Genomic DNA, 24,923 nt, shown 5'->3' with positions numbered 1-24,923 from the left:
AGTGAGCCAATCATACCTCTGTAATCGGTAATATCTACCGATGTACCAGTATCCTTATCCAATTTTGTTGCAGTGGCCATAGGAGTGGATGCACTTGAACAATCTTGCATTCTAAATTTCTTCAACAAATTTCTGGTGTACTTAGATTGACAAATAAAAGTTCCTTTTTCATTCTGCTTGACTTGAAGACCCAGAAAATAGCTAAGTTCTCCCATCATACTCATTTGATATCTTGACTGCATTAGCTTGGCAAACCTTTTACAAAGTCTATCATTTGTAGAATCAAAAATGATATCATCAACATATATCTGCACCAAAAGTAAGTCCTTTCCATGGTTGAGATAGAATAATGTTTTATCAATAGTCCCTCTATTAAATCCACTTTCCAGAAGAAACTGAGCTAATGTCTCATACCATGCTCTTGGAGCTTGCTTAAGACCATAAAGTGCTTTATCAAGTCTGTAGACATGATGAGGAAATTTTGAATCTACAAAACCTGGAGGTTGTTCAACATATACTTCTTCTTCCAATTCTCCATTAAGAAAAGCACTTTTTACATCCATTTGAAAGACTGTAAACTTTTTGTGAGCAGCATAAGCCAAAAATATCCTTATGGCTTCCAATCTAGCAACTGGTGCAAATGTTTCATCATAATCAATTCCCTCATGTTGAGAGTATCCTTTTGCAACCAGCCTTGCTTTATTCCTTGTAATTATGCCATCACTATCAGTTTTATTTCTGAACACCCACTGTGTACCAACAACGGATCTTTTCTTTGGTCTTGGCACTAGGGTCCAGACTTTATTTCTTTCAAATTCATTTAACTCTTCCTGCATTGCTTGCACCCAATCAGCATCTTGAAGAGCTTCTTCCACTTTCTTTAGTTCAGTCTGAGAAAGAAAAGAGTGATAGAGACATTCATTTGATGTTGTTGTTCTAGTTCTAATACCTACTTCAGGATCTCCAACAATCAAGTCAGGTGTATGTGCTTTAGTCCACTTCCTTGCAGATGGAAGGTTATCTCTAGAACTGGATGCTCCCCCATGATCCATGCTGTCTCCATCAACATTTTCTAATGCTCCCCCTGAACTTATGCTCTCTGAGTTGGATCCTTCAGAATTTGAGTTTCCAGAATTATCAGAATTTGAGTTTCCAGAATTATCAGAACTTGCCCCATCAGAACTTGATGAATCAGAACTTGACGAGCCTGTTCTTGGTTCTTATGCTTCTTGAGATGTAGTTGGATCTTCAATATGCTCCCCCTGCATAGGTTCATTTTCCTTTGGCATAGCCACCACAGTTTTAATAACATCAGAGTTTAACCCATCAGAGTTTGCAGTATCAGGATTTAGACTATCAGGATTTACAGAATCAGAATTTAAAACTTCATTCTCAAATCTCAGCTGATCATGATCATTGAAATCTTCAAGTCCTGTAATCTTCTTATCATCAAAAGAGACATTGATAGATTTCATGACAACCCTTGTTCTTAAATTGTAGACTCTGAAGGCTTTTGTGGAAAGTGGATATCCAACAAAAATTCCTTCATCAGCTTTTAGATCAAATTTGGATAGCTGTTCAGGATGAGTCTTAAGAACAAAACACTTGCATCCAAATACATGAAAGTACTTCAGATTTAGCTTCTTTTTCTTCACCATCTCATATGGTGTCTTTCCATGCTTGCTGATAAGTGTTGCATTCTGAGTAAAACAAGCAGTCTGCACAGCTTCAGCCCAAAAGTAGGTTGGTAACTTTGCTTCATCAAGCATAGTTCGTGCAGCTTCAATAAGAGTTCTATTCTTTCTTTCAACAACTCCATTTTGCTGTGGAGTTCCAGGAGCAAAAATTCCTGCTTAATTCCTTGGTCTTTGTAGAACTCTTCCATGATCGAATTCTTGAACTCAGTGCCATTATCACTTCTTATGATTTTCACAAAGTCTTTAATCAATTTATCCAGTTGTTTGACATGATCAATCAAGATAGATGCAGTGTCACTTTTTGTGTGCAAGAAATACACCCATGTGTATCTGGTGAACTCATCCACTATGACCATAACATATTTCTTCTTTACAATAGACATGACATTCACTGGACCAAATAGATCAACATGTAGTAGGTAATAAGGCTCAAGAATTAAAGATTCATAATCCCAATAGATTTTCTTTGTTTTGCCTTTTGACATGAATCACAAAGGCCATCAGGAGCAAATACTGATTTTGGCAGTCCTCTCACAAGATCTTTCTTGAAAAGTTCATTTATATTGTTAAAATTTAAATGAGAGAGTTTCTTGTGCCAATTCCAGCTTTCTTCGATTGATGCTCTACTTAACAGACAGATTGCAGAACCATCAGTACTTATTGAAAGCTTGGCTTCATAAATGTTACCATGCATGTATCCTTTCAGAACAACTTTGCCTGTAGATTTGCTTACAACTTCACAGTGTTCTTCAAAGAAATCTACATGATAACCTTTGTCACAGATTTGACTAACACTCAGCAAATTGTGTTTAAGTCCTGAGACTAGAGCTACTTTTTCAATGATGACATTCCCAAGATTGATATTGCCATATCCCAGAGTTTTTCCCATGTTACCATCTCCATAAGAAACACCTGGGCCAGCTTTCTCCAAAAAGTCTTATAGCAGAGCTTTATTTCCAATCATATGTCCTGAACATCCACTGTCCATAACTAGGATGTTTTTTCTGTTGCCCTGCAATCACAAAGACCACTAATGATTAGTTTTAAGGACCCAGACTTGCTTGGATCCTTTGGTCTTATTAAGTTTGTTAACATTTGCAACGGATTTAACATCAGAGTTTATGTTAACAGTTTTCTTATCAGAATTTACAATATCAGACTTTGCATCAGAACTTACAATAGAAGGAATAATGCTAACTTTCTTTAAAGAAAGTTTTATTTGATAATAATCGTAGTACAAACTATGATATTCCTTAAGTGTATAAATGGAATGCCATAAACTACCACAATGAAAACAAGGATTTTGTGGCCTATATCTAACAGACTGACTCTTAACTCCTGATTTTGAAGGTAAGGAGTTTATGTTCTTATTCTTCCTGCAAAAAGAAGCCAGATGGTTAGAATTTCCACAGTTATAACATTTCTTTCTAGGAGAATTAGGAACAGGCTTATAATCATTGCTTTTATTCACTCCTACCTTTCCATTCCTATTTTTCCTAGGTGGTTTTACCTTGTTTACATTCTTAACATCTTTCAGTTTATGCTTAAGATGCTTCTTTGTTATTAAGCCTATGTTAACTTCAGTTGGCTTATCCTGTTTTGGTTTGTCAGAAGTTAATTTCTCTTTAACTTCTGATTTATCAATATCAGACTTTACAGCTACAAACTTAACAGGATTTAGCTTTGGCTTTGTTTAACAACTATAGGCTCAATTTCTACAGTTCCTTTATTATTCTTATTCTTATCATCTCCATAACCTAAGCCCTCTTTCCAATTTCCACTACTTAATAAATTGTGAGTTGTTCTGCCAGAGTTAGTCCAAGTCCTGATAATCTCTCTTTCCTTTTCTAACTCAGTTTTTAGAGATTCATTCATTTTAAGCACTTCATCTCTAACATAGAAAGCATCATCTCTATCTTTCTGAGTTTGATGGAACATAACTAACTCTTTTTCTAAATAATCATTCCTCTTTTTATAAGCAAGATTTTCAGAAGTTAATCTTTCACATGTTAAATTTTGATCTCTATAACTAATGAACCTGGTTTTAAGAAATCTTCTCAACTCAGTAATATCATCAGTATGAAATGCATAAGTTGTTTGAGGTACCTTTAACTCAGCAGCATCAGAACTACTATTAGCATTTGCCATCAAGGCATAGTTTACCTCACTTTCAGAATCTGGAGTGCCTGTCCAGCTTTTCTTCTTTGTGACAAGTGCCTTGACCTTGTCACTCTTCACTTTCTTGCAATCAGGAGATATGTGGCCATTCCCACCACATTTGTAGCATTTGACATTTGAGTAATCTCCTCTGTCATATTTTCCTCCTTTGCCTTCAGATTTTCTGAAACCTTTCTTACCAGAACTTGCACCTTTCCTGGAAAATTTCTTTCCCCTTCTGAATTTCCTATATGCTATCTTTGTGATACCTTTCACCATAAGAGCACACAGCTTCATTATCTCTTCATCAGGGTCCATTTCAGATAGACTTTCAGTTTCTGAATCCTCATCACTATCAGAATTTGATGACTCAATATCAGACTTTGTGATGAGAGCCTTTCCTTTGCCTTTCTTTGAGACAGCCACTTTAGGGGATTCCTCCTCAGCCTTAAGAGCAACTGTTCTTGACTTTCTCCCATGCCTCTTGCTTCTTTGATCCATCTGAAGTTCATGAGTCTTGAGCATACCATAAATTTCATCAAGAGTAGTTTTATCAAGAGCATAGTTGTCTCTTATAGTTGTGGCCTTCAAATCCCAACTTTCAGGAAGAGCTAAAAGGAATTTAAGATTAGTATCTTCAAGATCATATTCCTTATCCACCAGTGACAGATCATTCAAGAGTTTGACAAATTTGTCATATAAACCAGTTAATGACTCATCAGGTTTTGAGTCAAAGTGCTCATACTCTTGAGTGAGTATAGTGCTCTTGTTCTTCTTAATTGAATCAGTTCCCTGGCATCTTGTTTCCAATGCATCCCATATCTCCTTTGCAGTCTTGCAGTTAATTACCGTGTTTGACATGACATTATCAATGGCACTATGCAGCAAATGTCTTACCATTGCATCCTTTGCAATAGATGAGATATCTTCAGCTGTATATTCACTTTTCTCCTTTGGTACAGTCTGTGCTGGCTGATCAGCAACTACCACAGAGAGCTTGGTTGGCTTATGTGGTCCTTCATTAATTCTATCAAGGTATTCTGGATCTCTAGTTTCCAAAAACATAGACATCCTCACCTTCCATATGGGATACTTAGAAGGTTTCAGTATGGGAACCCTAATAGTCTCATATCGATTATGGATTTGAGTCATTGGAGTTTCTTCAGTTTTGGTGGGCTTGGTTGGAGTTTTTGCTTCTTCAGACATGATTGTTTTTGGATCCTTACTATATGTATGTTAACAGATTGCTCTGATACCACTTGTTAGGTCACACACACTGTAGAAGGGGGTTGAATACAGTGTTTACTACAATCAAATCAAATATAAGAACTCAAGTAACTGAACACGGATTTTATTCAACACAATAAACTCTGTTACAAAGAACTGTTCTCTCTCAGTGATGAACAAATTATCACGAGAGCTGCTAGGGTTACAATGAATAATAAACTCGATTAAGATAACACATATAGCGTAAACCCTATGTCTGTGTTTATATACTACACAGTTACAAGATAATCTTCTAATTGATATCGAATAAAATTCTGCTTCCTAATATATATCAATCAGTTATCTTTTCTTCCAAGTATTCTATTCCTTATAAATTCTTCTCCATGCATATCTCTTCTTATGTTTGTCTTGATCTTCTTTCCTTTCAATCAGCCGTCTTCCTTATCTGAAAGTCTCCTTAAGTCCTGATATTATCTCCTGATAAATATCTCCTGATAACTTAAGTTCTGACAACTTAAGTTTTGATATCTTAAGTCCTGACTTCAGTATAAGTACTGATTTCTAGTTAAGTACTGATTTGTCCTATTAAGTAAGATCTGAAAACTAAACACAAATCATATTAGGCATGACATCACAAATATATCTAACAATAATTATTGTTCCTTTATTCATGTTTCATTTCGATTCTTAATTTCTCCTTATCCACTGAATACTCTATTCATATTCCAATAGAGTATGTATTTTATATATCCTGAAATGTTCTGATGTTGAGGTACATCAAAGCATACCGATTATTCCGGATGCTAATCCATGGACTGGATGGTTACGATGTGGGCCGGGAATAAACCGGACCCTTGATTATTAGGCCATAGAGCCTGGGTACCTTATATGTTGGTGGGTCTATACAGTTGGGTATAGATCCGCACTATATCCTGACTGATCAGTGGGTTATAGTGCATATGTTAGTTTTTGTGTCCAGTCTAATTCATTGGTAATCGTCGATAATGGCCTTAATTATTTTCCTACAGAAATATTTGGTTACTCGAACAATCAGATTATCGGTTCATTTAACATTCTCTTTATACTATATATATATATATGCTGCAGGCTTGTTGAGCAATTATGGCGCACCCCTATTATTGTTACTCACCTTGTTTTTCAGTTAAGGCTGAGAATGAAACCCATCCGTACTCGAGTAGTCAAGAAGCGGGTCAGAAGGAGGGACCCTCTGGCACTAAGGGTGCTAATTTCAATTCACGAAGAGAGTTTTGAGATGTCCGAGCAGGTGTAGTATGAATAGATGTAGATATGGTTTGAATAAAAGAAACTTAGTTTAAAACTTATGTAGTTAACTAGCTTGTAATAAAGAGAAGTTGTATGACTATTTATTTGGGTTGTTTGTAATAAAGTTAGTGAGTTGTTCCTGCTTTCATACCTTAACCTTAAAAGATCCTGAGTAGTAATAGAAAGGGGTTGATATATGTTTATATAATTACTGTACATGTTTATTAATGTTATTAGTGGCAAGTAACCCCCAGATCTATACCCCAAATTTGGAGGGTGTTACATCATCCATATCATCTTGACTTGGATAGTCTTTATCTTCAGCCATCAACCATTTTCCCTTGCCTATCTCAAATCTGCCTTCACAAACATTAATGTTTGGTGCAGTTTTAACATCTTCAACCTTCATTTCCACCATTCTCTCATGCTCAGCTACTAATGCCACATACCCACCTCTTTTCCTTCCTTTCTCTATTAGCTCATCTTGTTCCATTTCAAGCTTATAGGTCTTTAAAATTCCATACAATCTCTCAAGAGTAAAATTCTTGTACTCTTGTGAATTTTTGAGAGAGACTGTAATTGGCTTCCATTCTTTTGGTAAAGACCTTAGAAACTTTAGGTTGGAATCCTTTGTTTGGTATACTCTTCCATACAACTTTAGTCCATTTAAAAGCTTTTGAAATCTATTAAAAATGTCAGTCAGGGACTCACCATCTTCAAAATGGAAGTGTTCATATTATTGTATGAGAAGTTGCATTTTGTTTTCTCTTACTTCCCTCACAAAGTACTTGAACTGTGTCCCAAACATCCTTAGCAGTTTTACAATTTATGACATTGTCAAACATGTCTTGATCAAGACCATTGAATAATATATTCATGGCCTTTTTGTCTTTATGGACTGCTTCAGTATCTTCATCAGTCCATTCTGATTTAGGCTTTGGAATGGTCTGCACATTTTCAGTAGCATCAACAGCATCTGTTACAATCCTGCGAGGAACATCAGGTCCATTTTCTATGCATTTGACATAGCTTTCATCTTGAGAGAGTAGATGAAGGTGCATCTTCACTTTCCAGTGATGATAGTTTTCTTTGTCCAAAATTCGAATCTTTACTCCAACATCTTTCATGCTCATGTTGTTTGATTGCTTTGATCTTTAAACTCTTTGTATGTTAAGAGTTTGCTCTGATACCAATTTTTATTTTCCAACAATACAACAACAGAATTACAGAAGGGGGGTTGAATGGAATTCTGGTTTCTTTTTTCTTTCTGAAAAACTCTTTATAAATATACAATTGTGTTTTTGAATAAGCAAAAATGCAGATTAAGCTTTTGAAGTATTCTACAAACAAAAAGCAAATAAACACACAGTTTAAAAACTTTCTGGTGAATTTGTCTTTCCACCACAGATGTTTATTTGAAGAAATCTCTGTGATGCAAATTGCACACGGATGCTTACAAGTAATTTAGTATAACTTAGAACTTGAGAGTACTTTCTAAATAAATAGCTTGCTAAACTCTCTAGTTCTAACTCCTTATCTTAAATACTTTCTATACTTAATTTATATTGAATCGAGTTTACATGTGCAATAAGAAAAAAATAATATTTCTATCAGCTAGATCCAAGCACATGCTTCTTCATTTCCCTGTCCAATGCAATACAAGTAAGATATAACATCTTTGAATGTCCTTGTTTTGTATGTAAATGGAAATATTTCATTTTCTTCTAAAATCTGTAAGCATGCTGCCACATTCCTTTTGTGCACTATCAACTCATGTGAATTTGTCAGCCTCTGTCAAGTCACTATTAACTGCTATCTTGTTGATCATCTGTTGAAGCTAAATTGATGTTATCCGTTAAAGCTTTATTGTGGTCATCCGTTGACACTATACTAGTGTCATCTATTGAAGCTTTCTTGTTAACATCCATTAAATCTTTATATGATATCAGTTGAAGACCTCTTGACTAGCTTATCCGTTGAAGGCATATTGAATTATTCCTTAAAGCTTGTAGACTTATTGGTTGAAGCTTGTAGTTTAGCAGTTGAAGATGTTTCCTTAGCAGTTGATATTCTTTCACTTATACAAAATTACAAACCATTTTATATTTACATTTAGTCCGCCTATTTTATATATCTTGCTAGTAATCAACATGAGTTAGAAACTATAATAACTATTAAATCCCTCAACCATCATAGTTTATAAAATATGCTACATACTTATTAACATAAGCTACTCCTTCAATGGATAGATAAACTATGGTTATCCTTTGAAGGCTTCTAAATGATACAAAACATATCTACTTAAGGTGTTTTGGTGAGTTATCATCAAGACTACAACATATTCCTAACAATATCCCCATAATTGCGTTGTACCAACTTTCAATCTGAACCACATAAAATTTCACCCGCTTTTCAATAGTTTAAGGCATTTTACCAAAGAGGACCGGTAAAGTAATTGTACCTTTAAACTGAATAGGGTCTTCATGACAGGGTTCTGGTTGTTCTCGTGCCAAGTTTATCTTGTTATAAGTCTTATAGAATAGGATATTGGCTGAGCTACCACTGTCGACCAACACATTCCAAATCTTATTTTTCCCGATAAGAGGGTTGATGATTAAGGGGTCTTCGTAAGGGTATATTACATCCTTGTAATCTTCGGTACTGAAAGTCATCAGTATGGGCTACTTTGATGGACTGAACTGATAAAAATTATACAATTTACTGGCATACTTTGTCTTTGCAGTCTTCCTATCCCAGTCTAACACACTACCCCTATAAATTATTTTTATTTCTCCCCTTATTCTATCACTTCGCTCGGGTTCCTCCCGTTCAGGCTCTTCCTCTCGATTATCCTTCAGACCCAATCTATCCCTCAAATTTTGGACGAACTGGTTCAATCCCCCTTCTTTGTTCAATCGTTTAATCAGCTTTTTCAAATAGTAGTACTCATCAGTGTTGTGCTCTTTATTTTTGTGGTAATCTCAGTACTTTTTAGGATTTTTCTTGTAATTTGGGACTTTCATCTTAGCCGGCCGAATAAACCCGGGCTTTCCTTTGATCTCGTGGAGAATCTTGGACATCGGTGCGTTCAAAGGAGCGAACATGACCGAATATCTATCTCGTCGTCGTTTGGCCCCACGATCAGACTCCCTTCTGCTGTCCTTTTTGTTGTCCCTTTAGAAACTGACAGATCTAGAGGGATAGTCATATTTTTCTGATCGTTTCCCTCGGTCATCCCTTCGGGAGTTCTTGTAATGCCCGATACTTTCCATCTTCCTTCAGATATTTTCTCCCCTCACATAGATATCATTAAGGGATTTGCGTGGAAAACCATAAAGAGAGGAGTGGAGCTTTTTACCTTTACAGGGTTCTAGCCCCGCCATAAGGAATCTCATAGCTTTGACCTTGTCCAAGTCAGTAACCATTCCAAGTTCTTCTTTGAACCGAGCCAAGTAGTCCCTCAATTCTTCGTTTGCCCCTTGTCTGTGATGGACCAAGGCTTCGATGTCATTGTACTTTCGGCACAAATGCGATTAGTACTTCAAGAACTTCCTCTTTAGTTGTTCATACGAGCCGATGGACCTCGATTTAAGCGACTTGTACCACATCGAGGCCGCTCCTAGAGGTATGTCTTAAACATTTTGCAGAGCCTAATGTCGTTGTGGCCTATCCCCATTATCAGTAGCTCATATATGTCATAATGATCTTCGGGATTGTCATTTCCATTAAATTCGCTCATCTTCGAGAACTACCTCTATGCGCCCAATAGAGGTCGATACTGCTCAATATCCTATCACAAGTGGCTCCTGATCTACCCTTCTATCTCCAAACATATCATTCTTTATCCTACTAATCCTGGTTCGAGATCCATTGGGTTCAGCATCTGGATCCGAAGAATAGTAGGCTTTCGAGCATTTCCTCTTGGGGTTCGGATCAGAGTCAAACTCCTCTTTTTCGTTATGCCCCCTTCGGTCTTCCCTGGTCTTGGTGATTACTACCGTGTCTTCAGCCTCTAGTGCCTCATGAAGTGCCTTCTCCTGTTACTCAATTTCCTCCCTCTGGAGCTGTAGAGCTTTTAGTCGGAGTGCATCTACTTCCCTTCATTTCATTAGGCTTCATTTTCCACCTGTTTATTCTGCTTTTCCTTGCCCATTTCCACGGCCAATTTCTCAGCTCTAATTTTCAACAGTATGGCTTCTTCCTCGGGGTTCAATTTGAGCATTCCGTCGATATCGACCAATGATTGTTTCAACGGTTGCTCCTCATCGTGTGGAGTGAAGCCAGGCGGTATTTCTTCAATGTTGTTAATCATGGTTTCAGTAACTCAAATTGATTCTTGTATTCCCACAATTGGCGCCCAATATTACGCCCAGATTTTTGCGGATAGGAAGAACGTCCTTCGACCTTCTTAGAACGCCCTTCAGCTTGACCTGAAAAGAGAAGAGAATGCGAGAAATTTCCCCCGATTTATCTTCGGTGTGAGAGTCAACAATCTAGAAGTGTGTATGTTTGAGAATACAAGAAAATAAAGTGTAAGAGTGTATAAAAAGATGTTTATTTCTTACACACTTTAACAAAGAATGAATATTATAGGATGACCGAGACAAGTCAATATAAAAGCAAGATTAGGTATTACGAATTGGTTTTCAAAAATTTTACTGACAGGAAAAATACGATGTTTTAATTTATGTACGCATAAATATATGCGCACTATGTCATATTTTATTATTAGAAGAACTATAAATTATCCACATTATACATAAATAACTATATATATTACACATGAACATTTGATAATGATTTAAATAACCAATTTCGGAGGCAACCTCATCATTTTAATTTATTTTCAAACAAGCGCACACTTGTTAGCTTAGCAATTTAAAATTAAATAAAAAATACACCTAAATACTGAAAAGAAAACAGAATCTACAACTTTAACAGTGGAAATGATGGGCGCAGTGAAATTCTCATTCAATCAAATCAAGAAGCGTATTGTCAATTCAAATCTAAACAGAGTAATGTCCCAAATTTGTACTCCCTCCCTCCCTCCGCCACTTTTATATTTGGGGACCGTGATTGGTCACATATTTTAAGCCTTTCATAAAATATGATTATCTTAATAATTTAATTTTTTTTTAAATAAAAATAAAATATTTAAATTTTATTAAAAAAAATTAAAAATAATTATAGAACTATATTTTATAATAGAATAAAAATACATACCAAGTATGAGGAAAACGTGTGTAAAAAAATGAGTGAGACATAGAGAATTTTGGTTAATATCATGATAAATTTGTTCTGTGAACGTGAACTTTCATATTATAATTAGAAAAATCATAATTACTTGCATGATATGTCAGTTATTTGAGAATTTTTTTAAAACATTTTCTGAAATATATAACTTATTTATTTAAATATTAATTAGTTTGGTAAAGTTAAATGATAATACCATTGGAGTCGAACTAACAAAATAAAAAGGCAAAACCGTTTGTGGAGGTTACGAATTAGGGTGAACTAATCAAAATTGAAGTGCATAATTTTATTTTGTTTTTGAAATAAAATTGATGTGTATAATTAACAGCTGTAAATTTAACAATAAAATGGAACACGTAGTACTATTAGATACATTCATAATTTCATATGCACAATTTTAGGAGTACTCATTTTTCATTTGGCTCTCTTTTCATGAGCATTTTTTTTACCAAACATTAGCATTTAAATTCACTGTCAATTCATACTCATCAGGCGGTACATCACATATATCCTTCTATATATAAGTGCAAATCCAACATGTGTCATATATGATATCTTAAATCAAATTATATGGCATTTGATAAAAAAATAGTTTCAACAGTGTCCAAGTATTGTCTTATATCACCATAACAACCTACTTGAGCCTTATTTTTAAGGCATCCTAACTTATATTTTACTATAAACTTTCATGAACACTCTATTTCTCTCTCTAATATATATTATTTTTTAATGATGAAGAAAATTTTTAATAATAAAATATTAAATATATAGTAAAAATAAAGCACATTATTGGAGAGGCATTTACTTAAACATGTCCTAATTTTACTTGAATATAATATTTTATATTAAACATAAGGCTTGAACTTTTACAACTAGGACATTGTTGAATTTGCTCTAATAGGACAACATGGAGATAAGATCCATGACCTCGTTTGGTTCAATATAACCCAGCTAAGGAATTTTAAATACCTGGGAACCTAAATGGTTTACAGCGTTTGGTTAACTTTTAAAATCTAGTGTGTAACTCAGACTTCCCGTGTACTTCAGGTTACTCCAAAATGTAGTAACCTAGTTACATAGAAGAAGTGTGGTCACTCGGAGTTTTTTTTGAAGAAACGAACATTTCATTACTCAAAATATGCATCATACATCACCGAATCCAACACATTTCGCGGAGGACTCAAAATATTCATAACTGAATTTAGCTCATAAGGGATACGAGCCATATAATGGGCTGCCATATTAGCTAATCTTCTCACACGATGAACAGAAATATCACTTCTACCAGCTAAAATTGACCTGCAAACATTAATGCTATGACCAACTTCCGAATAAAACACAGTAGTACCCCTGATAGCTTGCACTGCCAAGAGAGAGTCAGACTCAATGCAGATGTCTGTAATACCTTTAGAAGTAATCCATAACATAGCTTCTTCAATTCCAATTGTCTCCGCTTCCATAACCGAAACTGGCCTGTTGAGCTTCATAGTTCTACCCTCCAAAAAGAAACCTGTGTGATCTCTAAGAAGCATTCCTATGGTGAAACAAGTTGACCCTTCAACAATGCCTGCAACAACATTAACCTTGAACTTTCCTCGTTCTGGGTCTAACCCATTTAACATTCTCTCTATAGTTAGCTGGAGTATTCACTTGCTGGAAATTTTGAACCTGGGACACAACCTTTTTCCAGTCAATAAGCTGTTCAGTCCCCAGTCTACTGCAAAACCAGGCGTGACACTCTTCCCATCCCATACCTTTTTATTACGAAAGAACCATATGGCCCAGAGGATCATAGCTATTTTAGTGACTTGGTCTTGACTTTCAGACGCCAATTTATTTAGTAACTAAGTCGACACATCTTCAACCTCCCCCATATTAAAAGACAAACCTGCATATTGCCAGCACTGTGAGGCAAACTCACAATCAAAAAACACATGGCGAAGATGCTCTTCATCCGTGATGCACATTGGGCATATGAGAGGGACCATAATATGTCTTCTCTGAAGAGTAGATCGAACTGGAATATTATTTCTATAAACCCTCCATAGAAAAAATTTCACCTTAGATGGAATTTGCATCTTCCAAATTTTTCTCCATCCACTAGAATTCTCATGAGGCGGTTGCTGAGTATTACTTTCTTGCCATAACTTGTAACCTGATTTGACAGAATACTGACCATTTTTATTATGAACCCAAGCTACTCTGTCAACTGTACTAATCTGAGGAATCCGCATACACAATATGGCTTCTGCATCTTGTTCGCTAAATAAATCTCTGATTTTCTCTCTATCCCACCCTTCAGAATTCTGATAAAACAAATTAACCACCTTCATACTACTATCAATATTCGAACCAACATCAATCATAAAACCATCTTCCCTGTAACCCAAGGGTCTGTAGCAATCGTAATATCCTGCCATTTCCCACCACCCATTTAAATCCTCTTCTTAACTCCTCTTTGGCTGCAAATATACCAGACCAAATGAAACTGGATCCTCCATCTCAAATTGCACTTAAGATATGAGACTTGGGATAGTACCTAGCCTTAAACACCCGAGCAACTAGCGAATGAGGTTTGTGAATAAAATTCCATACATGTTTCCCCAGCATTGCTAAATTATACCCATGTAAGCTCCAAAAACCCAAACCTCCTTTTGCTTTTGTATTACTCAATCCATCTCATGCTATCCATCGAATACCTTTAGTAGTTGTAGACGAAGAACTCCACCAAAAACCATTAAGAATGCGTTCAATTTCCTGGCATAATTTCTTTGGGAGCAGAAAGCATGACATGTAATACGACGGGATAGCAGTGGCCACATTTTTTAAAAGGACGGGTTTGCCAGCTTTTGATAACATCTTCATATTCCACCCGTGAACTCTTTTCCATATTCTATCCTTTAAGAAACTAAAGCTGTTTTCGACTTGCCTACTAACGAAGGTAATCCCAGATAATTTCCAGTAGAGAGATCATTTGTTACCCCTAACAGATTCATAATTTCCACTTGTTTATCTCTGCGGACATAAGAGCTAAAGAATACCCCTGACTTATTATAATTAACAGCTTGACCAGAAGAAAGTTCATAAGAATCAAGAATCTCTCTAATTTTATTTGCTTCCCCATTATCAGCTCTAAAAAATAAAAAGCTATCATCAGCAAATAATAGATGTGTAACAGACGGAGCTGAACGACTTACTTTGCATCCATGAATATATCTGCTTTCTTCTGCTTGATTTGTAGCTCAAGATAACCCCTCCACACAAAATAAGAACGAATATGGGGAAAGCGGATCCCCTTGACGCAACCCCCGTTTCGGCTTTATAGGACCTATAATCGATCCATTAAAACAAAAAGAATAATTCACTGTTTTTACACACATCATTATCCAATGGGTCCACTTCAAACACAAACCCATTTGGTGCATTCTTGCGTTCAAAAAATCCCAATCGACCCTATCATATGCTTTACTGATATCATGCTTTAGAGCTACTTCACCTACACCACCAGAGTGTTTTCTCTTCATATGATGAATGATTTCAAACACCACAAGCACGTTATCAGTTATATTTCTTCCGGGCACGAAGGCAGATTGGTTCTCACAGGTAATTCTAGGGAGGATTACTTTAAGTCTATTAGCCAGGACCTTTGCAAGTATCTTGTAGAGCACGTTACAAAGGGCAATAGGATGGAGATCTGTCATTCGTTCAACATTTTCCTTCTTGGGAATAAGGACAACATTTGTCTCATTCAGTTCAGCAGGGAATTTACACTGGTTCAGCCACCCTTTACAAGTTTCAAACACATCTCTACCCAAACTCGACCAGAATTGCTGGAAAAAAAAGCGGGGTTTAAGCCGTCAGGTCTTGAAGCTTTGTCAGGATGCATCTGTTTCACGGCCTTAGTAAACTCATCAAAAGAAACCTCAGCTATTAGAGAGGCATTCTGTTCATCTGTCACAAGACGATCCATATTTTCCTCAGTCACCGATAGTGTGGCATCTCTTTCTCCAAACACACCCATGAAATAATCCAGAACTACCTTGTGCATATCAGATTCATTCATTACAGTACCCTCATCAGTCTGCAGCTTCGACATAAAATTAGCTTTTCTCCTGGTGGATGCAAAATTGTGAAAGAACTTAGAGTTCGCGTCTCCTTCAGCAAGCCAGAAGGTTTTTGCACGCTACTTCTAGTAGCTTTCCTCATGCCACATCAAATCGTGAAGCTTATCCTTCTCTAAAAAATAATTTTTGATACTATCTTCATCCATTTTTTTTGCCAGAGTATTTATAATTGCCTTTTGTTTTTGCAATTTGTCCCTGAATTTGTGAAAAAAATTGCGTCCCCATTTGGCCATAAAGGTCGACATAGAAATCAATTTAGGTAACAATTGACAATAGCTGCACGGAGTACGATAGAGGAAGACTATCCCAATACTCCTTAACATCTCCAAGGAAATTCGGTTCTCGAAGCCACGTGTTTTCAAATTTAAACCGGAATTCCTTTTTTGTCAGGCCAACATTATGCAGCTCTAAGTGGATTGGGTCATGATCTGAATACACTGTATGGTGCACAGTCAATTTACAAAGCGGATGCAAGTGCCACCAATTATCTGAAGTAAAAGCTCTATCCAAACGCTCCCGTACCCAGTTAGTTGTTCCTTTTCCTTTCTCTCATATAAAACGGCCTCCATTGAGATCAATCTCTATCAGACCACTTTCAATAATGGACTCCCTAAATCCATCCATCAAATACTGGGGATGGTCATGCACACCTTCCTTGTCACTCTGATGCACCAGGGCATTTCAGAAATAGAAGAAAGCTGCTTAATTAAATCCCATGAATCTCTTCTGTGACTTCTCTCCGGGATGCCATAGAAACAGGTAAGGTGCCAATGCGAAATTTGATCCTTTAAAACCACCACATCAATATGATTCACTGAAGAGCTGTCAATAATGCATACCACTGTACTTCTCCACATCACTGCAAGACCTCCACTCTTGCCAATACAATCAACTGTAAAACTATTTACAAAACCAAGACTTGAACTAAGATTTTTTTATTTTTTCACTACGAACAAGAGTTTCTGAAAGAAAAATAAGATCAGGTTTACGAGACTTAACGTCCCGAAGAACACGAACTGCTCGAGAATTTCCCAATCCTCAGCAGTTCCAACTTAAGAAATTCATGGCGCTTGGCTAGATTGCTTAGAAAACGTAGCCAAATCAAGTTGTTGAGAAGCAACGCAATCCATTTCAGAAAGAGGTGCCTCTATGCTATATAACTCCAGGTTATTATAGACTTTTACATGGGATGTGTTTTTCTAATAATTCATCTCACGGGCTGGATTATTTTTTCTACGCCTTTTCCTCTCCACAATAGTCAGCCCATCTAATTCTTCCTCACCCGGCCCATTGTGATGAAATTCTGCCGCGACTAATTCCAAATTATTTAAAATTTTAAATGGAGCAGTAGTTGTGATAACCTTATCCTTAACCCTGAAATTTCTCACCTGATTATTATTCTCATTACTGGTCTCTGTAACCACCCTCCCTAATTTCACGCTTCCATAATTCCTGCCATTTTGGAATTCTCAGTCATCATCTCCGTCGTCCCGCAGCCATTTACTTTTCGTCTAACTGGCCAATCTTCTCGGAGTTGCACGGAGCCAAACTCCCCATTTTTTAACAATTTTTTCCTTTGGACTCTCCAAGAACTGCTTACAGAATCTATCCGTATGAGTTATCATACCACAAATGAAACAAAACTAACCCAAACGCTCATATTTGCACTGCACTATAAAATCTTTACCCTTCCTATCAGTTATCTTTTTTTCTCTTCAATGGCTTCCTGACATCCAGCTTTATCTTTAAGTGCATACAATCCCTCCATAAGCTACTTTCATTTTTCGAATCATACAACAAGATTTCCCCGAAGAAGTTTCCAAGTAGCTTACCCACCGTCTCTGTCATGAAACCTGATGGCAAGTCGTAAATTTGAATCCATATATTAACATATATCAAAGCAACCTTTATAGGATTTTCACCCGGTGGTATGGTAGCCAACACCAGCATAATGTTATCGAAAGACCACGGGCCTCCATTCATCACCCAATTTAGATCTTCTATATGATAAAACTGGAAGAGATATATCCCGGGCTCTATCTCCTTAATAGTTACTCCCATGGCTGGCTTCCATACATCTGCTAATTTGCTCTTCATTGCTCTGTCATTGATCGACTTCTCAGAAAGGAACCTTCCCACAAGGCAAAGCTCATACTTGTTTACCTCCTCCACCTCTGCACCGAAAACCAATTCTTCATTCTCCTCGTCCTCAATCCCTAAATTTGCCATATGCATGTTAATATCTTCTGTATTCTCCATAATGCAAACAAAACTACTACTCTCACAATTCTCAAAATCTGAACGATATCAAGACGGAGAGAAACTCATAAGACTCTCACCAGGAGAGAAAAAAAAATGGTCACTCGGAGTTAAGCAGTACAATTTCTTTACTTACTCTTTTTTTAATTTTTTATTCATGATTATATATTCTCTATTTTTATTGAAAATTTTTTTAGTATTAATTATTTGAACTTTTTAATTTTCTTGTAGTAAAATAGTTTTATATATTTTATTTTGTATTTACAATTATATCATGGGTTTTTTTTTATTTTTTCATCATAATTCATTGTTCAAAAATTCTTTTTTATTAATAGTTTATATTAGATATATATTTATTTAATATGTCATATTTAAATATCTATATTTATATTTTCTATGTAGCAATTTTATAAAAAATTATATTCAGTTTCATACATATTTGTATGTCAGTATAATCCATATTTATTGTTAAATATAAAAATTTTAATATGTAATTTTAAGAAAAGTGACACTGAAGTTAAATTGAATAATGACCAACCAAACACATGTTTTTAATTATCTAAGGAACTGTTATGTTGTAATTTGGTTCCAGGGATCCCCTAGTTCCCGTGCAACTGCAAAATTCATATAACCAAATGAGGCCCATGAGACAATTTATTCTTGTATTGAAATAACGAACTTACCCCTCTGTTTAATATTTAAATTAAAAAAAATATCATTGTTGGGAATTTAACCCAAGTGTTTCGAGTTCATATGTAAATCTTTATACCACTACACCATATTATCACTTGTATTCTTAATCATAAACATAATATGTGAGTGTCATAAATTATGACATTTTATTTAAATTTTAACATAATTACTAGAATATTTGTCGAGTTAAAATTAAAAACTTGAATTTAAGATATATAGCCAAACATAACACAAAAACAGATCATTACTCTATTTACTAAATAATTTTTAGCTTAAAAATATGTCTCGTTCTTTTTTAATATAATTTTTTATTATAAAAATAAAATAAATTGATTATATACTTATTATTTTTTATAATAAATTATCAAAACAGGTCATTTAATTAAATATTATTTATGTGTACTAAATATTTAGATATGTTAGAACTATAAACAGTCGATGTATTTCGGTTTATTTCGAAATAGAAATCAGTACTTGGCCCATTTTTCAAGAAATATTCAAAATTCGACTAAATGAACTGGCCGAAAATACATGTTCGTTTTCTAGGTTTAGAAAATTTAAATTATGAATTCGGGCGAGAACATTTAACCAACAAGGCAAAATTTCGTAATAATTTTTACTAATAAAAATTAATGTGTTAGAGGTGTTTATATGATATATATATATATCATATTTATAATATTGTACAAATATTTTGAATTACTTAGTATTTAGAAGAATTTGAATAAAAGTTAAAATTATACTATATTGCACCATTTGATTTAATCCGTTTTATACTATTTAAAGTAAAAATTTATATTGGTCGATAATTTGAAAGGATTTATAAAATTTTATCGAACTGAAAATATTTAATTTTTGGAAAATAATATAGAATGTTATCAAATTAGTATAAGAACAAAAATTAGAATCATAAACGAAGAAACTTGAAAAGGTTTTGAATGGCAGTATTAGTACTATTTTAAAATAATGAGAAAAAAACATGAATATCAAACGTTAATTTTGTAATATATAAGATATTTTTATGTCGCAGCCACGATTCATACTCGATTGAGTAAAAATATATATGGATTGTTAGTATGTGCTACTGCGACTCTAATATATAAATAATTGCAATTTATTTATTAGATAATTATAATTTTTGAATAATTATAAATGTATGTTAGTTGAGAAATCAATTGACTCATCATATGTAATAATGATTAGATAATTACACAAATAAGATAATTAATTTATGAATAAACCAGAGCGATATAATTTACTCAAAAATATAACAAACAATAATTTACAAACATACACACGCATATATCACTTTACCATTACTAATTTTAAAAGATTCAATGCTAATTTTGTATTCGGATTTATTGATACATTAGAAAAGAACATAAAAAAGTCCTTTATTTCTTAAAAGTGAGAATGATCAATTGAATCCGAGATTTTTTTCAGTGTTTAAAACCTAGGTGAATTATGCCAATTTAATTGATAAATTATACATTGACAATTATGTGTTATCTTATCAAATTAGGACTTTATTTAGTAGATTAAAACTAAGAATATCTTGTCACCTTTAGTCAATATATTATGATATAGACAATGATGTAACATTAACCTAGGCATTGAATTTTAAATACTAAAATTTTTCATTAAAATGTAATTTATATCAACAGTGGTGTAAGTCTACTTTTTGGAATATTACAATTGCAAGTTTTTATGTTTTTTGTTAGACATTATTAATATTTTTAAATCGAGAATCATTACTCATAGATTATCTAACTCAAACTCAATATTTTTGTTTAACTTTGCATTTCAACATATGTGATAATATTTTACTTTTTTGTGAACAAAATGACGCAATTCAATGAATTAGTTTAAATCTATTTTAAATTTACAAATACCACCCTACTTGTATTCATTATGTAAATACAGATTACACGGTACACACAAGAAAATATTTACTGTAATTAATAAGCTATATTAGAAATTGTATATGTGTTGTTAATATTATACACGAAAATCGTACACATACTGTTAGTGATAGTGGCCCGATTTATGAGGCCCAATAGCCGAAAGCCCATTAAGCAGTCATGGGCCGACCATTGGACTAGCAAACTACAGAAACGTAACCCCCTCCAACATTTATCTTCCTCCTAAATGTAACGGCCGAAGCATTTATATCCGAGGTTTGGATAAATACACCATCATATACACATAATCATATATACAATTTTAACGACAATGGCATATACAATTTTGGTACAATCATAGCTCTTGTACGTTCCATCTTACTCATGAAAGACCGATTACTGATTCTCACACCGCAGGTGAATCGGGAGGACAAACCCTCGTATTCTTCTCCTTGCAGGTCCGAAGGACGCTCTACACGATCGAAGGACGTTCTATCATCATCAGAAATTTGGTCGTAACATTGGCGCCGTCTGTGGGAACGTACAAGAAAGTTTAATCCAAAATCCAAAAAATTCTCATGTCTCGGTAGAGGATAATCTGAGAGGCAATGAATTGAACATATGATTAATGATCAACATCCTTGACAAGAAAGCTACTGGTGTGTAACCCGAGAAACGAGAGGTTAATTACCGTATTTCTTAAAGCTGAACTGGTATTACTCTCACTTGAGATAAACAATGGTGACTATCAGAAGCTATCAGGCTCGCAAGAGACTCCAGTCCCTCCAGGGTGTCACAAGGTCAACAAACACGAAATAGTGTTCAATATATGCAGACCAGGAAATCTGAAGGATGCCCATAACTTGCCATGAACAAATGACAACAAGATAAGCAATACTCTTTCATTGCAATATTTTTTTTAATAATTGTTACACCACAGTCTACATCATACTTTATGCTTACATATACACGTTTAAGTTATTAAAGGGCATGGGTGTAAATAGATAATTATCAATATTTACTAATTGTAATGGGTTCACAAAGAGGCTAACCAATTTCTCAATAGCACCTTTTAATTGATAGTCTATTAGCGTGTGTTCTCGATAAGCATGTGCTAATTGTCGTAGAATACATGAAAGACATGAAAGTGCTGCTAACCTAACTAAAAAAAACCTATAATGAAGATGATTAAAAAAGAAATCAAGAATATGTATTGATATTATTTTATCATCAAAGCGACATCTCTGTTTTTCTTTTAAATCGGGATGGTCCTCTTTGCATATCTTTAAGGAACCACACGAGAGGATCCACATTTCAGAGGCTATATCGGATGTTAGAGCGATGGAACATATTCCAGTGCAAGCAACCTAGTCTGGAGTAGCCCATAGCTTTGAAGATTAAACACTCGGAATACCCAGAACCAAGTCCAATTGCTTATTCTTTGTTCAAGTCGAGATAATCTTGTAATTTCACTTTCACTGAAGAGAATTTACAACAAATCTCAATGCTGCTCATGCATCAAAATATCTTGCAACATGTGGATGTGTGATTTTTTTTAAAAAAAGAAGCATATGATTACCCTAGTGTGGAGGATGACATTATCCAGCAAGGAAATCTAAAAGCACGTAAGAGGCAAGCAAAAAAATATCGACCCTAGGCAAGCGGAAACTCAAGCTCGGTCAAGTTTCAAGCCTAAGACATGCGAGCAAAAGTCCAGGCCAAGCGACCAAAAGCTCAAGCCAGAAATTTTTCAGAAAATCTGATGGAAAAGGGGTCTAAAATCACTAGAAAGTGACCAGAAAATCTGCAGAAAAATTACCAGAGAACCTGCAGAAAATAACTGGAAACACTACTGAAAAAAGAGTAGAAATGCAGAAGAAAATGACCAAAAAAGCTGCTCGTAAAATGTTCGGAAAACCTGCAGAAAAATGAACAGAAATGGTGCATAATAAAGCGTAGAAAACTGAAAACTGCACAAGGTCATTAATAAACTACTTTTGTAGGGAATATTTTGGTGAGCAAACTATATACCGATGGAAAGATCTCGGAGTCTAACCTTTTATGTAAAAAACGGTTCGATAAAAGAAATTTTCTACAAAGAGTAATGATTGTTTCAGTGACAGGGTGTCAAACTGTCCCGAAGACTGTAGAAAGCATGACTTTGAAGAATAAACTGTTTTCATTGACAAGGTTTTGGGAACTGAATTATACATCATCGAAAACATACCAGAGTCAAGTTTTTTATGAAAAAAACGGTTCGCCAAATAAAATTTTCTACAGCGAGCTATAACCGTTTTAGTGACAGGGTGTAAAGCTGTCCAGATTCTGGAGAAAATGCAGAAATGTCAAATTTTGCAGAATAAACTGCTTTCCTCTGGGCATTTATGGATAGGGCATTTATGGATAGCAAGCTATATACCATTAGAAAGATCTTGCAGTCTTCTTTTTTATGCAAAAAATGGTTCATGAAAATGATTTTTCTACAGAAAGTTACGGCTATTTTAGTAAGGAGGTGTCAAGTTGTCTGGAATTGCGGAAATACACTGCATCTATAAACAAGGGCCAAATGAAAGTTTAACGACTACATAGCCCAGTTTGACAAGTGTTAGATATATTTGATAATGTCATGGCTAATATGTTTTATGTTTAGCTTTCAGATATTATTTGAACAGGATAAATCAGTACTTAACTGTTGATCAGTACTTATACTGGAAGTCAGGACTTAAGGATATCAGTACTTATGTTATCAGGAGATAATCATCAGAAGATAGATATCAGAACTTAAGTGCTGAAGGACGATCAGATAAGGACAGTAGCTGATTAAAGGAAAGAAGATCAAGATAAACATAAGAAGAGATATGCATGAAGAAGGAATTCTGTAAAGAATGGAATACTTGGAAAAAAAGATATCTGATTGATATATTTTAGGAAGCAGAATTATATTCCATATCAATTAGCGATTATCTTGTAACTGTGTAGTATATAAACACAGACATAGGGTTTACACTATAAGTGTTATCATAATTAGAGAAGATTATTCATTGTAACCCTAGCAGCTCTCGTGATATTTGTTCATCACTGAGAGGTAACAGTTCCATACTGTAACAGAGTTTATTGTTTCAATAAAGTTCATTTTCTGTTACTTAAGTTCTTAAAGTTCGATTTGAGTGTACTATACACTGTATTCACCCCCTCTACAGTGTGTGTGTGACCTAACAATTGGTATCAGAGCCTATCAGTTAACATACATATAGTTAAAGATCCAAACACAATCATGTCGGACACAGAAACTTCAACTAAGCCTACCAAAATTGAGGAACCACCAAAGACACAAATTCAGAGTCGGTATGAGACCATCAGAGTTCCCATACTGAGACCATCTGAATATCCCATATGGAAGGTAAGGATGACCATGTTCCTGGAAGCAACAGATCCAGAATACCTTGATAGAATCAAGGAAGGCCCTCACAAACCAACCAAGCTCGTTGTTGCAGTTGCAGGTGAAGCAGCAAAGACCGTACCAAAGGAGAAGAGTGATTATACTGCTGAAGACATAACATCAATTGCTAAGGATGTTAAGGTACGACACTTACTGCATAGTGCCATTGATAATGTAATGTCAAACAGGGTAATCAACTGCAAGACTGCTAAGGAGATATGGGATGCTCTGGAAACAAGGTGTCAGGGAACTGACACAATTAAGAAGAACAGGAAGACAATACTCACTCAAGAGTATGAACACTTTGACTCAAAGACTAATGAGTCATTGAATGATTTATATGATAGATTTGTCAAACTTTTGAATGATTTGTCATTAGTTGATAAAGAGTATTATCTTGAAGATTCAAACCTTAAGTTCTTGTTAGCTCTTCCTGAATGCTGGGATTTGAAGGCAACGACAATAAGAGACAACTACAATATTGATGAAACAACTCTTGACGAAATCTATGGAATGCTCAAGACTCATGAGCTGGAGATGGAACAAAGAAGCAAGAGGAAAGGAGGAAAGTCAAGGACAGTTGCTCTTAAGGCTGAAGAAGAATTCCCCAAAGCAGCTTCCTCAAAGAAAGACAAGGGTAAAGCTCTTTTCATAAAGTCTGATACTGAGTCATCAAGTTCTGAGAGTGATGATGACTCAGATTCTGAAAGATTGCCTGAGATTGATGCTGATGAGGAGATGATGAAGCTGTGTGCTCTTATGATGAAAGGAATCACAAAGATTGCATACAGGAAGTTCAGGAAGGGAAAGAAGTTTTCCAGGAAAGGCATAAGTTCTAATAAGAAGAATTTCAGAAGATCTGAAGGCAGAGGAGGAAAGTCTGACAAAG

The 24,923-nt window shown here is 35.0% G+C and overlaps 2 protein-coding genes across 2 annotated transcripts; both read right to left on the bottom strand.

Annotated features, from left to right (window-relative positions):
* Positions 1–12,745: 12,745 nt before the first annotated feature.
* On the bottom strand, positions 12,746–13,240 carry LOC141665951 (uncharacterized). Its single transcript, XM_074471937.1, has one exon. It carries the CDS (start codon positions 13,238–13,240, stop codon positions 12,746–12,748), a length of 495 nt encoding a protein of 164 aa, XP_074328038.1.
* Positions 13,241–17,437: 4,197 nt separating this feature from the next.
* On the bottom strand, positions 17,438–18,001 carry LOC141665950 (uncharacterized). The gene has a single exon (XM_074471936.1). It carries the CDS (start codon positions 17,999–18,001, stop codon positions 17,438–17,440), a length of 564 nt encoding a protein of 187 aa, XP_074328037.1.
* Positions 18,002–24,923: the final 6,922 nt, after the last annotated feature.

The sequence above is a fragment of the Apium graveolens genome, chromosome 6 (assembly GCF_009905375.1).
Source record: "Apium graveolens cultivar Ventura chromosome 6, ASM990537v1, whole genome shotgun sequence".
NCBI classification, from domain to species: Eukaryota; Viridiplantae; Streptophyta; class Magnoliopsida; order Apiales; family Apiaceae; genus Apium; species Apium graveolens.
Note: the sequence above shows the minus strand (reverse complement) of the source record. Positions and strands in the feature narration are given on the sequence as shown.

What these genes read in the sequence shown, in the direction of transcription:
- LOC141665951 (XM_074471937.1), bottom strand. Translation starts at nt 13,240, where the DNA reads ATGTTAAATGGGTTAGACCCAGAACGAGGAAAGTTCAAGGTTAATGTT.
- LOC141665950 (XM_074471936.1), bottom strand. Translation starts at nt 18,001, where the DNA reads ATGGAGAATACAGAAGATATTAACATGCATATGGCAAATTTAGGGATT.